This window comes from Cetorhinus maximus, chromosome 15 (genome assembly GCF_964194155.1).
Source record: "Cetorhinus maximus chromosome 15, sCetMax3.hap1.1, whole genome shotgun sequence".
Classification (NCBI taxonomy): domain Eukaryota; kingdom Metazoa; phylum Chordata; class Chondrichthyes; order Lamniformes; family Cetorhinidae; genus Cetorhinus; species Cetorhinus maximus.
The window spans coordinates 82,765,223-82,778,454 of NC_135893.1; the positions used below are offsets into that span (position 1 = coordinate 82,765,223).

Consider the following 13,232-nt stretch of genomic DNA (forward strand, 5'->3'; position numbering starts at 1 on the left):
TGTATGCCATAGGATCGCAAGTGCACATCCAAATGCTTCTTAAATGTTATGAGGGTTTCTGCCTCAACCACCCTTTCAGGCACCCTCTGGGTGAAAAAGTTCTTCCTCACATCCCCTTTAAACCTCCTGCCCCTTACCTTAAATCTATGCCCCCTGGTTATTGATCCCTCCACCAAGGGGAAAAGTTCCTTCCTGTCTACCCTATCTATGCCCCTCATAATTTTATACACCTCAATCTCCTTTGCTCCATGGAAAATAACCCCAGTCTATCCAATCTCTCCTCATAACTAAAACTCTCCAGCCCAGGCAACATCCTGGTAAATCTCCTCTGCGCTCTCTCTAGTGCAATCACATCCTTCCTGTAATGCAGATTCTAGAACTGCACGCAATACTCTATCTGTGGCCTAACCAGCGTTTTATACAGTTCCAGCATAACCTCCCTGCTCTTATATTCTATGCCTCGGCTAATAAAGGCAATTATCCCATATGCCTTCTTAACCACCTCATCTACCTGTCCCGCTACCTTAAGGGACCGGTGGACATGCACACCAAGATCCCTCTGATCCTCGGTACTTCGCAGGATCCTACCATTCATTGTGTATTCCCGTGCCTTGTTTGTCCTGCCCAAGTGCATCACCTCACACTTGTCCGGATTAAATTCCATTTGCCACTGATCAGCCTGTCTATATCCTCCTGTAACCTAAGGCTATCCTCCTATTATTTACCACCCCACCAATTTGCATGTCATTGGCAAACTTACGGATCAATCCTCCTACATTCAAGTCTAAATCGTTTATATATACCACAAACAGCAAGGGACCCAACACCGATCCCTGTGGAACCCCACTGGACACAGGCATCGAGTCACAAAAACCATCACCCTCTGCTTCCTGCCACTCAGCAAATTCTGGATCCAATTTGCCAAATTGCCTTGGATCCCATGGGCTCTTACCTTCGTTATCAGTCTCCTATGTGGGACCTTATCAAAAGCATTGCTGAAGTCCAAGTAGACGACGTCAAATGCATTGCCCTCATCTACACAACTGGTCACCTCTTTGAAAAATTCAATCAAATTGGTCAGGCATGACCTCCCCTTAACAAAACCATGCTGACTATCCTTAATTAATCCCTGCCTCTGCAAGTGTAGATTAATTCCGAGCCTCAGAATTGCTTCCAATAGTTTCCCCACCACTGAGGTTAGACTGACTGGTCTGTAGTTCCCTGGTTTCCTCCTTCCTGCCTTCTTGAATAACGGCACCACATTGGCCATCCTCCAGTCCTCTGGCACCTCTCCTATGGCCAGAGAGATATTGAAAATTATTGCCAGTGCCCCTGCTATCTCCTCCCTTGCCTCTCTCAACAGCCTGGGATACATTTAATCCGGGCCTGGAGACTTATCTACTTTTGAGCCTGCCAGACCACTTAGAACTTCCTCCCTTTCTATGCTCATTTCTTCAATTGTATCACAGTCCTTTTGCCTGGTTTCCATAACCATGTCATCCCTCTCACTTGTGAACACCGACACAAAGTATTCATTTAGAACCCTACCTACGTCTCCCGGCTCCACACACAAATTACCACTATGGTTCTTAATGGGCTCTACTCTTCCCCTAGTTATCCTCTTACTCTTAATGTCCTTGTAAATTAACTTTGGATTTTCCTTTATTTTACCTGCCAATGTTTTTTCATGCCCCCATTCTGCTCCCCTAATTTCCTTTTTAAGTTCCCCCCTACATATTCTATACTCCTCTAGGACTTCCACTGTTTTGAGCCCTTGGTATCTGCCATAATCCTCCCTTTTTCTCTTTATCCAATCTTGTATATCCCTCGACATCCAGGGTTCCCAGGATTTGTTGGTCCCACCCTTTGTCTTTACTGGAATATGTTAGCCCTGTACTCTCCCTATTTCCTTCTTGAATGAGTCCCCCTGCTCTGACGCAGATTTACCTAAAAGTAGCTGCTCCCAATCCACTCTGGCCAAATCATATCTGATCCTATTAAAATCGGCCTTCCCCCAATTTAGAACTCTGATTTCAGGCCCATCCTTGTCCTTTTCCATAACAACCTTGAATCTAACAGAGTTATGATCACTACCTGCAAATTGCTCCCCCACTGATACCTCTACCACTTGCCCGGCTTCATTCCCTAAAATTAAGTCCAGGACTGCCCCCTCTCTTATCGGACCTTCTACGTACTGGCTTAAAAAGCTCTCCTAGGTGCATTTTAAGAATTCCGCTCCCTCTAAACCTATCACACTATGACTAACCCAGCTAATGTTCAGGAAGTTGAAATCCACCACTATTACTACCCTTTTATTTTTGGCCGGCATAATCTGGGAAGTATTAAGAGGCTTTCAGACTTAACCAAGAGAGGTTCTTAGAACACCCAAGCTAACCCACGTGTCTGTCTCTTTCATCCTGCAAGAGGAATATATCAGGAGCATGGAGCCTGGGGACCTAACTGTATGTCTCATGGCTTACAGAGAGCAAGGTCGAAGGAGAAGAGAGTGACAGAGGTGCCTGGCTGGGCAGAGGGAGGAGCAGCACCCTCAAGAAGAAGAAGAGGCGGTTGGAGCTCCTGCGCACGCTGCTGAAGAGCCACAACGAGCCATCATTCATAGGCACATAGCTGGACCCAGGACCTATAGACAGCCCTTCTCATTCCTGCAAATGACCGAGAGAACCAGTGTCGCCAAAGACTACATGTCCAGGGAAATGGTCTGTCACATCTGCCACCTGCTGCAGGATTTGGTGCCACAGGGACATGAAGGGCATCCACTGCCAGTGGCTGTGAAAGTGACCATGGCGCTCAATTGTTACGCCAGTGGCTCCTTTCAGGACTCCACAGGTGACCTGCATGGAATATCGCAAGCCTCCATGCACAAAAGCATCCATGAGGTCATGGACGCCATCTTTGCGAAGGCACATAACATTGTGCATTTTGCCCAGGATCAGGAAAGCCAGGAAGCAAGAGAGCTGGGATTTTCTCAGATCTCAGGTTTCCCACAGTTGCAGGGTGCCATCAACTGCACTCACGTGGCACTCAGAACTCCGTGACAACAAGCGGTCAACTACATCAACCGCAAGGGCTTCCACTTGCTGAATGTTCAGCTGGTGTGCGACCATCACAAGCGCAACCTGCAAGTCTGCCCCAGTTCCCTGGGAGTGTCCACGACTCAGTAGGTCTCGGATCCCTGATGTCTTTGAGGGTCCACAAAAGCTAGTGGATTGGTTTCTTGGGAACAAGGGCTACCCACAGAGGATGTGGCTGATGACACCCATGCGGTGGCCTTAGAGTGCAACAGAGAGAAGGTACAATGAAGCTCATGCCGCAACTTGCACCTTGGTGGAGCAAACCATCGGAATGTTGAAAAATGAGGTTCCGTGCCTGGACCAGTCTGGTGGAGCCCTGCAATATAATCTAAAGAGGGTGTCATGCATCATCATTGCCTGCTGCGCCCTTTACAACCTGGTGCAGCAACGGGGAGAGGAGCTGGCTGAGGAGGAGATGGAGGAGCTGCACATCTCCTCCAATGAGGAGGATATCAACGGGGATGAGAATGAGGAGATCCTCGAAGGTGAGGATGACAGCAATGAAGCCATCGCACTGGCCGGACTAGGCAGGCACATTTGGGAGGCCCCCATAGCTGCTAGACTTGTGGAGGATGACAACATGCAGTAGGGACACTATATAGATCCTCACATAGCTTATGTGAATATCTGACTCCTGCCTGGCTGATGGCGCCTCGCTTGTGCTCTTGACAGGATCATATCATGGAGATGCAGTGGGGAAGCTTTAACTTCTCCTGATCCTATGGCATCCTTCATGAGCTGAGTCCTTCAGCACCACTTTGTCACCAGACACAGGTACTGATTAGATGGGGGACCGCACCTCAAAGCTGCTGGGAGCACACAGAGAGAATGATGGAACTCTGTGCCGCTGGACCAGAGGTGCAGGCATGACTTATGTGACCAGTGACAGTGAAGGCGCACAATCAGTGTGCAGGAAAGGTTGCACAAAGCACAGGGAAGAGGCCCTGGACTGAGGCATCTAAGTTTATCTTGTGCAGGGATCAAGGTTTCACATTTGAGCGACACAAACACTGCTCACCAGAACAAGGAGCCATAGGCAAGGAGGCATTCTTGGGAGTTTATTAACAAAGTGAACATTATGTACAAGTGATTAACACCCATGCCCAGGCTGTGCAGCTACATCTCCTTAACTGTCCTAACCCCTTGGTGCTCCTCCGACATCCACAGCAGAGGGGGAGGCAGCCTGCTGACTGCTAGCCCTGTCTGTGATGACCTTTATGGATGTCCTTGGAGGTCCAAGACCTGGAGGGCCCAGGTCTGCTTTTAGGGTCCTGCTGTGTGGCCATGACACGCTCCTCGGCTTGTGGAGCTAGAGCTGCTGGGGTCACAGGAAGAGGGGATTCAGATGGGCCGGAGGCTCCCGGAGTCACCTGGGCGAATGGCACCAGGGTGAGCACCTGCTGATCCTCCTCCCTATGGGTACCGGAGGGCACCTGGCTAACTCCTTGAGGAGAAGGGGAAGCTGGAGTGAGCCCTGCACCCATCTTGCATTGACACTTTTGGAGGCCAACTATGGTGTCAGCGATGGAGGTCAATCCACACAGCAGTGCAGGACCGATGTCCTAGACCAAGGTCTCCATGGCAGCTGCCATCCTACCAGTGTTGACCTCGGTGTGTTGGCATGCCGACGCTATCACTTCAGGCTGAAGGCAGATGGACTCCTCCATCATGTCTTGCAATCTGAGGAGTGCAGCGGACATCCCTTCCTGATGTTCCCAAGCTTGCCTTTGCAGCTCCAGCAACTGAGACATGACCGAGTCCAGAGGCTCGTCATCTGACTCGGACTCAGCAGATTTCTGGCCTCCAAGAGTCCTCCAAGTGCCGAAAACCTGGGAAGTCCCTGCTGCCATCTGCTGTGGATCAGACAGTGCAATGTGCTCACCAGATTGCGACCCCGAGGGTACTCTAAAGCTTGGTCTCACCGAGGTGTGTGCCTCTATGTTGGTGGAGGGTGCAGGTGAGCGCTGTGACAGGTTTTCAGTTAGGGTTTCAGCAGATTCCTCTTCTGAGATGTCTTCCGGGGCTTGAGTCAAGGACCTGGGTTGTGGACTCCCTTGGTTGTTTCCCAGATATGCCTGCGAAAGCAAGGAGGGATAATTAGTGCTTGGCAGTGGCCTGTGAAATGGGACACATCACTCACAGCATGGTTGTCTGATGGATGTTGCACTGCTGGATCCTCACTTGGTTGAGCACCACCGACCTCACCGTCAGCACAGGAATGATACAGATCTTCGCCAGCCAGCTGGACGACTCTATTTTCAAAGTCTGTGAGGACCTTGATGTTGGGCATTCCTCCACCAGTCTGCAACACCTCCAACTCATTATGTGCCAGCTTGTCCTACATGAATACAGATGATAAGTATGCCTGGCATGTGTAGGTGGTGAGTGGTCCCATGGACAGGGTGAGGACAATGAAGGTGTGTATGAGTAAATGAATGGTGATGTCCCTTGAACTGGCAGTGAGTGAGATCCCTGTGGATGCATAATAGGTTTGTGAGTGTGTGAGTTGAGAGTGCTGAGAAGAGTGATTTATCCTGGTGGATCACAGGAGATCATTCATCCTTTTTCAGCACTGAGTGGCTGTGCTCTTTTGCAGGGTGTTGTCACTGACCACTGCTGCCACCATCTCCCAAGCCGGATTGGTGATGTTGCTGCCCATCCAGCGGCCAGAGCGGGAGTAGAAGGCATCGCACAAGCCTCCATGACGTCCAAAAGGCATTCCAGAGACGCGTCACTGAAACGGGGAGCTGCAGTCTTCTTGCCTTTCAGGGCCATGTCTTTTGTGCAGCAGTCCTGGGCCTGAAACACTGCGAGGTGCACGCGTGGCTGCACTTTAATTATGGCACCCGGTGTGAGGAACCGGCGAGGTGACTGCATGGCGGGCGAATGACACCAGTGACCTGGCATGTTTCCTGGGAATACATGATTAATGAGGCGAGATTGAGACAATATGGTGTAAAAAGCCACCATTGCAGCCAGCAGGTAAAACGTTCTTTTTCCCGCCCACTACCGCACTTAGTGCAAATCTGGGACTATTCCGCCCTAGGGGTTATCACTGATGCTGGCTGTTTGAGAGTGTGGAGCAGTGACCTGCTGTTCAAATTGGGATTTCCATTCGGGTACAGCATTTCTGGTTGCTCCCAGAAGTAATCTGAGTACTTTGCATTTAGGAATGTGCCCGTACTGCCCAAGCTCTACCTACATGTTTGTGTAATCCAGAGGTGTACTGATTGTGGCCTGAATTGCGTATTGTGATCTCACATGCACTCCTTCAATCTTCTCGAAGGTGGATTGAGTGCATGGATGTAACTTCATAATATCCTTAGAGGCCCCACAGTTGGAATGTTGGAGTTCAAATCCTCAGGCTGAATGGATGCAAATTTTGTTGCATGACAGCGAGACCCGATGTTTGCAGACTTTATGCAATCTGCTAGGGTGTGGCACTGATGACCCACAGCTCTAAATTTTCATGATGGCCAATAAAATTTGTTTCAAAATGGCATCCATGGACCAGAAGACTCAGAGCTTTTAAAAATAAAAAAGCTTGTGTTTCCTCTTTGTTACAATGTCAAAATGACATTCTTATTTTATAAACATGTAATTAATTTGTCTGCTGAAGTGAATATGATTGATATTATTTATTGTCAATACTTTAGGCTTAATTAGGGAATTAGATCTATAATTGAAAATTAAATATTTGCAGGGCTATGGGAAAATAGCAGGGGAGTGAGACTAATTGGATAACTCTTTCAAAGAGCCAGCACTGGCACAATGGACCTCCGTCTGTGCTTTATGAATCTATAATTCTATGATTATTGACAGTTGCAAAATTTGGCAACTGATGGACTGCACTAAAGTGAAAGCGGATAAATGTATAAGATACTGTTGAGGTGATGACAGCACAGTAGCAGTCTGACTGCTTCTGGCGCTGCTTGTACAGGCTCTTTATGGCAGGTCTCAAAATGGTAAAGTAAATGTGTTACTCACTGGACAGTTGAAACAGAGCAGCTATGGCCTCCTCCCACCACTGTGAATCCTGGGTAATTAGTGGCAGTTCCATCAGTCCGAGAAGAAAGATGAGCTGGCCAACAGTCAGAGCCACTGTGGCAATCAGGTTACAGGCTCGCATCATGTCAAACTGAACTGCAGGAGAGGGAAACAGTGTGATTAACTTATAGAAGACCAAGTAATGCCCACTTCTGTCATGTGTTGTCTCATTAACCAATACTCAACTGAAGTAAACAGTTAAGAAGAAAATTATCAAATGTGCTGCAACTGATCCTACGTTAATGGAAAATAGCAGTGAGCATCACCATCCCTGATACATGCACATACTCTGTCACGATGCAGTGCATGGAGGTATGGACTCTCAATGTAACCATGGCAAAACTGATGGGCTTTGGGACTGACTAATGCAGGTATTGTAATGGTGTGAATAGCTCAACTGTTGTTACTGCCTTGTCATAGAGAACAGGAGCTAGTTCCACGTCTTGGGACTTTACAATGGAGGCTCTTGGGAAACTGAACCTGGTTCCTTTGGAGTAAATAAGATTTAGGTGGTGGTGGGGGGAATCATGATCTAGGTTTTTAAAACAATGAGAGGTATAGGTGCAGGATGGTGTTTCACTGAGATTGCAAGTTTAGATTTAGTGATACAGGTTTAAAATTAAGCAGCCTAAAATGGGACTAGAGTTTGGAAAATCTCTTTCCCTACACAACCATAAATACTTCAGACAGTGTACCAACTAGAGCAGTTGCAGTTAAGTCAATTCATTCAGGCTCAATATAGATGGAGTAATCCAGCTATTAAAAACTCTCCTACTCTGCTGTCTCCTAAATTGAGGCAGAAGATCAGACATGATCATGTTGAATGGCAGAACAGGCTGGAGAGGCCATTAGTTCTACTGCTGGTTCCATTTTTTATATTCTCATTTTCTTAAGCAAGCAGATTATTTATATTGTTCGTCTTCAATCAATTGTGGCAATTTAGTAACTAACTCTATCTGCAAGTCTGGCTTGTCTAAACTCTGTCAGAACACTGAACAAACCTGTAATCCAGCAGATTCAGAATCTATAATGAACATTAACCTTTCCTGTTTGCAATGAGTTAAGTTCAAAGAGCCTTAGCAGAATCTGCTCTATATATGTCTGGTTTCAGACTGTTCTGGGAATGATCTGACTAGCATTGGACTGTATCAGCACCGTACAGCTCAAGACAAAATAGAGATTCTGGGTCGGATGGCAGGAGTAAGGCATGTAATGAATATTACTGCAACTCACTCCTTCTGCAGTGACCCCTGTTCTTTCAGCAAATACTGTACCTTGTTACTGCACGGTAGTGTTACAGTAGTTTTACACAATGTTTAAATCGCTATAAATAAATAGTTAATTATTGGACAATGCAGTGAGTTTCCAATGAGCAAATGCAGTGTTAGGAGTTTCCTATTAACATGAACACACACCCTAGCTTCCCAGCAAAGTTTCTATTTTGGAATAGATATATCGGAGGTTTAACACATTAGTGCATTTCCCTTGGTCATTTCATCATTGATATATGAAGACTCCACAGCATTTTATTTTAAACAACAGGCTCGTTTTCACCCAGAGTTTCTTGTAATTTAATTTGCTTTTCTTGCTTTAATGTTGGATTGCAGAGTTGGTGAGTGCTATGTTCCAACGTTAAAAGTTACTTAGTTTGCTTCAGATTGTAGGGGGTAACATATTAGCATGGATAGAGGATTGGTTAGATAGGGAAAGCAGAGAATAGGGATAAATGGGCATTTTGGGTTGGCAAGCTGTAACTAGTGGAGTGCCTCAGGGATCAGTGCTGAGGCTCAACTATTTACAATCTATATCAATGAGTTGGATGAAGGGACTGAATGTATGGTTGCTAAATTCGCTGATGGCACAAAGATAGGTAGGAGAGTAAGTTGAGAGGAGGACATAAGGAGTCTGCAAAGTGATATAGAAAGGTTAAGTGAGTGGGCAAAAATTTGGCAGTATAACATGGGAAAATGTGAACTTGCCCATTTTGGCAGGAAGAATAGAAAAGCAGTATATTATTTAAATGAAGAGATATTTGCAGAACTCAGAGGTACAGAGGGATCTGGGTATCCTGGTACATTAGTTACAAAAAGTTAGTATCCAGATACAACGTGTGATTAGGAAGGAAAATGAAATGTTGTCAAGTAGGGAAGTTTGCTACAGTTGTACAGAGCGTTGGTGAGACCACATCTGAAGTACTGTGTACATTTTTAGCCTCCTTACTTAAGAAAGGATACACAATAATTGCATTCGAAGATTCACTCAACTTGATTCCTGGGATGAAGGGGTTATCTTATTAGGAAAGGTTGGACAGGTTTGACCTGTAACCATTGGAGTTGAGAAGAATGAAAGGTGATCTTATTGCAACATATAAGATCCAGGAAGGATTTGACAGGGTGATGCTGAGGGAATGTTTCCCCTAAAGGGAGAGCTTAGAACTAGGGGACACAGTTTAAAAATAAGGGGTCTCCCATTTAAGACGGAGATGAGGAGAATTTTTTTCTCTCAGAGGATTGTTAGTCTGTGGAATTCTCTTCCCCAGAGGGCAGCGGAGGCAGGGTCATTGAAGATTTTTAAGATTAAGTTAGATTATTGATTGGCAAGGGAGTCAAAGGTTATAGGAAGTAGACAGGAAAGTAGAGTTGAGGCCACAATCAGATCAGCCATGATCTCACCAATTGGCAGAGCAGGCTTGAGGGGCCAAATGGCCTACTCTTGCTCCTAATTCGTGTGTTCATATGTATATATTGGGTATTAATGAACTGTATCTGAGCTTCATTTATCTCAGGCAATCACTGCAACTCCACAGCTTCCTTGTTCAAATTGAGATGCTCGTGATATTCTACAGTGATAGTGCCAAGACTATTCACCAATCTTAGCCAATTGACTTGTTTAGAGATAGGGTTCTCTTTAATTTGTTACTAAACAGCATTCACGGTACGGGATGTGGCTTATGTTGCCCCTTAACTGGCCATATTGTGGGCCAATATGTAAAGACCTTCTGTTTATTCTATTTGGAAGACTGCTGCATGAAGTAGTCACACATTTTCACAAATATTATTGTTTGGTCCGATAGCTAAAGTCTACAAGTGTCTTGATAACTCCCTGCCCTCAACGCAGTAAAGGTAACCAAGTCCTTCCAGTAATTGAGGTTCATTAACCAACCCCCTCACTGACCGAACAGGGATTTAATTAAGTCACTCCCTTACTGACAATACAGGGGTTTCATTAACAACCCCCATAAACAGTAATAGTATGTGGAGTGTATAGTGCAGTCCTTGAGAATTAAAAGGCAGGCTTTTCAGTAACCCCTCCTACCCTGAGACATTAAAGGAACTTTAGTAACTATCCCCTTCCTTAGCAGTAAAGGAACAGGGATCCATTAGCCTCCCATGTCCTTAGCCAACTTTAGAGAGATCCTACCCCAGCTGTAGATAAGAGATTACAGACTTACGTTTGACTGTGTTCCGTGATTCCTGAAATCCAGGGTGCTCCGATCCCCAGTTCAAATTCTCACAGTCACGATGCAAAGTCTGTTCATGCCTTGTTGGCCCTTTGCCTTTATCAATCCCATAGCACATCCTCCACAATCCCACACTGCGCTTTCTCCCATCCTCCAGGGCCTGGTACACCCAGTTTGGGGTGAACGCTGCTGCATTGTTGAGAATCAGAGACAGGAGAGCCACTGCTACAGCTGTAGCCACCAGCTTTTGGACAGCCATGCCCAGCTGCTTTTCCTCAACTCCAAGACAGCTCTAAGTTGCCGACTGAACACGAGGGAGCTTTTTTATTTCTACACAAAACACTCATGTGCATTGGAAGTGCAGGTGCACCTAGAGCTGCCTGAGAGCTGCTAGGGGAGCTGAGCATTCATCCTCGCATCCACTAGTATCCTCAACAGGGATGTGTCAGATTCTGAATACTTTGGGTGTCCAGGCTGGGTGCAAATGAACGTGGTTTATCCGCCCTCTTGCGCCTTCTTGACCGGAGACGCAGCAGTGATAAGCTGTCGTTCATGCAGGTCCATCCCTTTTGTTGAAGATATGGATGCTCCAAGTGAAGAGCCTTGAATAAAACTGGAGGAGGCAACTGGGTGATCACCTAGCCCAGTGCAGCTATTTGTCAATTTGTTGAAAAGCAGATCAACTTGATGTCCAAGGCAGTTTGTTGTAATGTTTGCTGAGATTACCTTCAGTTTAAATCAGAATATTAAAAATTGCAGCAAAGCACCACACAGTAGATTAAACAGTTAAGCAGAAATTGAACATCTTGTTGAAATAGACTTCATGCTTCGGGGGTGACACAATCCTGACATACTGGTAAGATACGAAGAGAAAACGACTCTGAAAGTTAGGAGGAAACTGTTGTTTTTCTAACTGTGTTGTTGAGTCTTTGGGCGTTGCTGGCTGCAACAAACATTCAGTAGTGCAACTTCACAGTCAAACATTAACAGGATGTGTTTCCTCTGAGGAAGGGACCCGGACGACAATCAAAGCAGCTTTTTCAACTCCTGGCTCAAATAATTTGGAAATGGCAGTTTCTCCTTCTGTGTTCTGCTGTATGAACAAGGTCACTGTGGAGGAAATGAAAAATGAGGAATGGCACCAGTGTGGTCCATGGGCTTTTGCCTTAACATACTGCAAATTGTGATAGCGTGCTTCAAATAGATATTGACTCTTCCGATAGTATTTAGTTACTGGGCAAAAAGAAATGTGTGCGTATAAGTGTAAATCTCTGTGCCTACAAATTCTCTCTGAGGCCTCATACTATGGTTTGTATGTTTATCTCTCAGACATACAGACAGTAATGGTGCATTCTAGAGCCTCTGGATGCTTTTGTCTATCACTTTGCATTCAGTCTTTCTCTCTGTCTCATTCTCTAGCTCTCTCTTACAGTTTTTCTTTTACTCTCTTTCACTTGCTCTTTCTCCTCTCACTTCCCCCTTGTCTCTCTCTATCTCGTTCTGTTTTTCAATTTAGTTTTCTTTTTCTCCCTCTCTCCTCTCTCCCCGCTCTCTCTCCGCTCTGTCTCTTTTGCCCCTCTCCCCATGCCCTTCCCCAATACCAATCTCCTATGCCCTTCTCCAACACCACTCACCCAGGCTCCTCTCCCTCGCCCCTCTTCGATAGCCCTCACCCCACCCCTCTCCCTCACCCCACTCTCTCACCCCTCTCACACCACCCTCTCGACCATCTTGCTCTCCATTCTCCCCTCTCTCTCCACTCTCCCCTCTCTCTTCTCCTATGTCTCCCCTCTCTTCTCCCCCATCTCCCCATCTTTGTCCCCCATCTCCCCCCTCTGTCTCCACCCTCTTTTGCCCCTCTCTCTTGACCCTCTCTCTCCCCCTCATCCCACTCCCCCTCTCTCCGCCAGCTCTCACTCCTGCGTCTTTTTCACTCTCTTCCCACACTCTCACTCCACTCTCTCTCCTCTTTCTCTCTCTCCCCCTCTCCCCTCTCCTTGCCCCTCTCTCTCACCCTCTCTCTTTCTCCTCTCTCTCACCTTCTCTCTTTCCCCTCTCTCTCCTCTCTAGGCACTCTCTCACCTCTTTCTCTCTCCCCTCTCTCTATTTCTCCTTTCTATCTCTCCCTTGTCCCACTCTCACTCCTCTTCCTCTCTCTAGCCATCTCTCACTCACCCATCTCTCTCTCCCCCCTCTCCTTCTTACCCCTCTTTCTCACCCCTCTCTCTCCGTCTATCTCTCTCCCCCTCTCTCCTCCCTCTATCTCTCCCTCTCTGCCCCCCTATCACTTCTCCCTCTCTCTCGCTTCCCTCTCTCCTCCCCCTCCCTTTCACCTGTCTCTCCCCTTTGTCTCTCTCTCTCGCCCTCTGTCTCTCCCTTCTTTCTCTCTCCCTTTTCTCTCTCTCCCCCTCTCTGCCCCCCTCTAATCCTCTCTCCCCCCTCTCTGCCCCCACTCTCTCCCTCTCCCTCCCCTTTCTCCCTCCCTTCGCTCTCCCTCCCCTCTCCCTCTCTGCCCACTCTTTCGCTGCACTCTCTTTTCTCTCCCCCCTCTCTCTCACCTGCCTCTCCCCTCTCTCTTCCCCCCTCTCTCTCTCCCTTCTGTCTCTCTCTCTCTCTTTCTGCCCCCTCTCCCT

At 46.9% G+C, this 13,232-nt stretch overlaps 2 protein-coding genes across 4 annotated transcripts in view; one reads left to right on the forward strand and one right to left on the reverse strand.

The window, feature by feature from the left end:
• Positions 1–13,232, forward strand: part of ift140 (intraflagellar transport 140 homolog (Chlamydomonas)) — a 142,578-nt gene that overhangs the window by 91,856 nt on the left and 37,490 nt on the right. The gene's annotated exons all lie outside the window — the stretch shown is intronic.
• The window catches only part of tmem204 (transmembrane protein 204), a 42,087-nt gene that overhangs the window by 15,615 nt on the left and 13,240 nt on the right, over positions 1–13,232 (reverse strand). Inside the window, exons 2-3 of one of the 2 annotated variants that reach the window (XM_078558733.1) lie at positions 10,591–11,325; positions 7,080–7,235 (exon numbers count right to left, since the gene is read on the reverse strand). In XM_078558733.1, coding sequence (XP_078414859.1) covers positions 7,080–7,235; positions 10,591–10,858 — 424 coding nt within the window. In that variant the 5' untranslated portion in view covers positions 10,859–11,325. Of the gene's footprint in view, positions 1–7,079; positions 7,236–10,590; positions 11,710–13,232 lie in introns of both variants that reach the window. The other variant, XM_078558732.1, reaches the window with a different exon arrangement.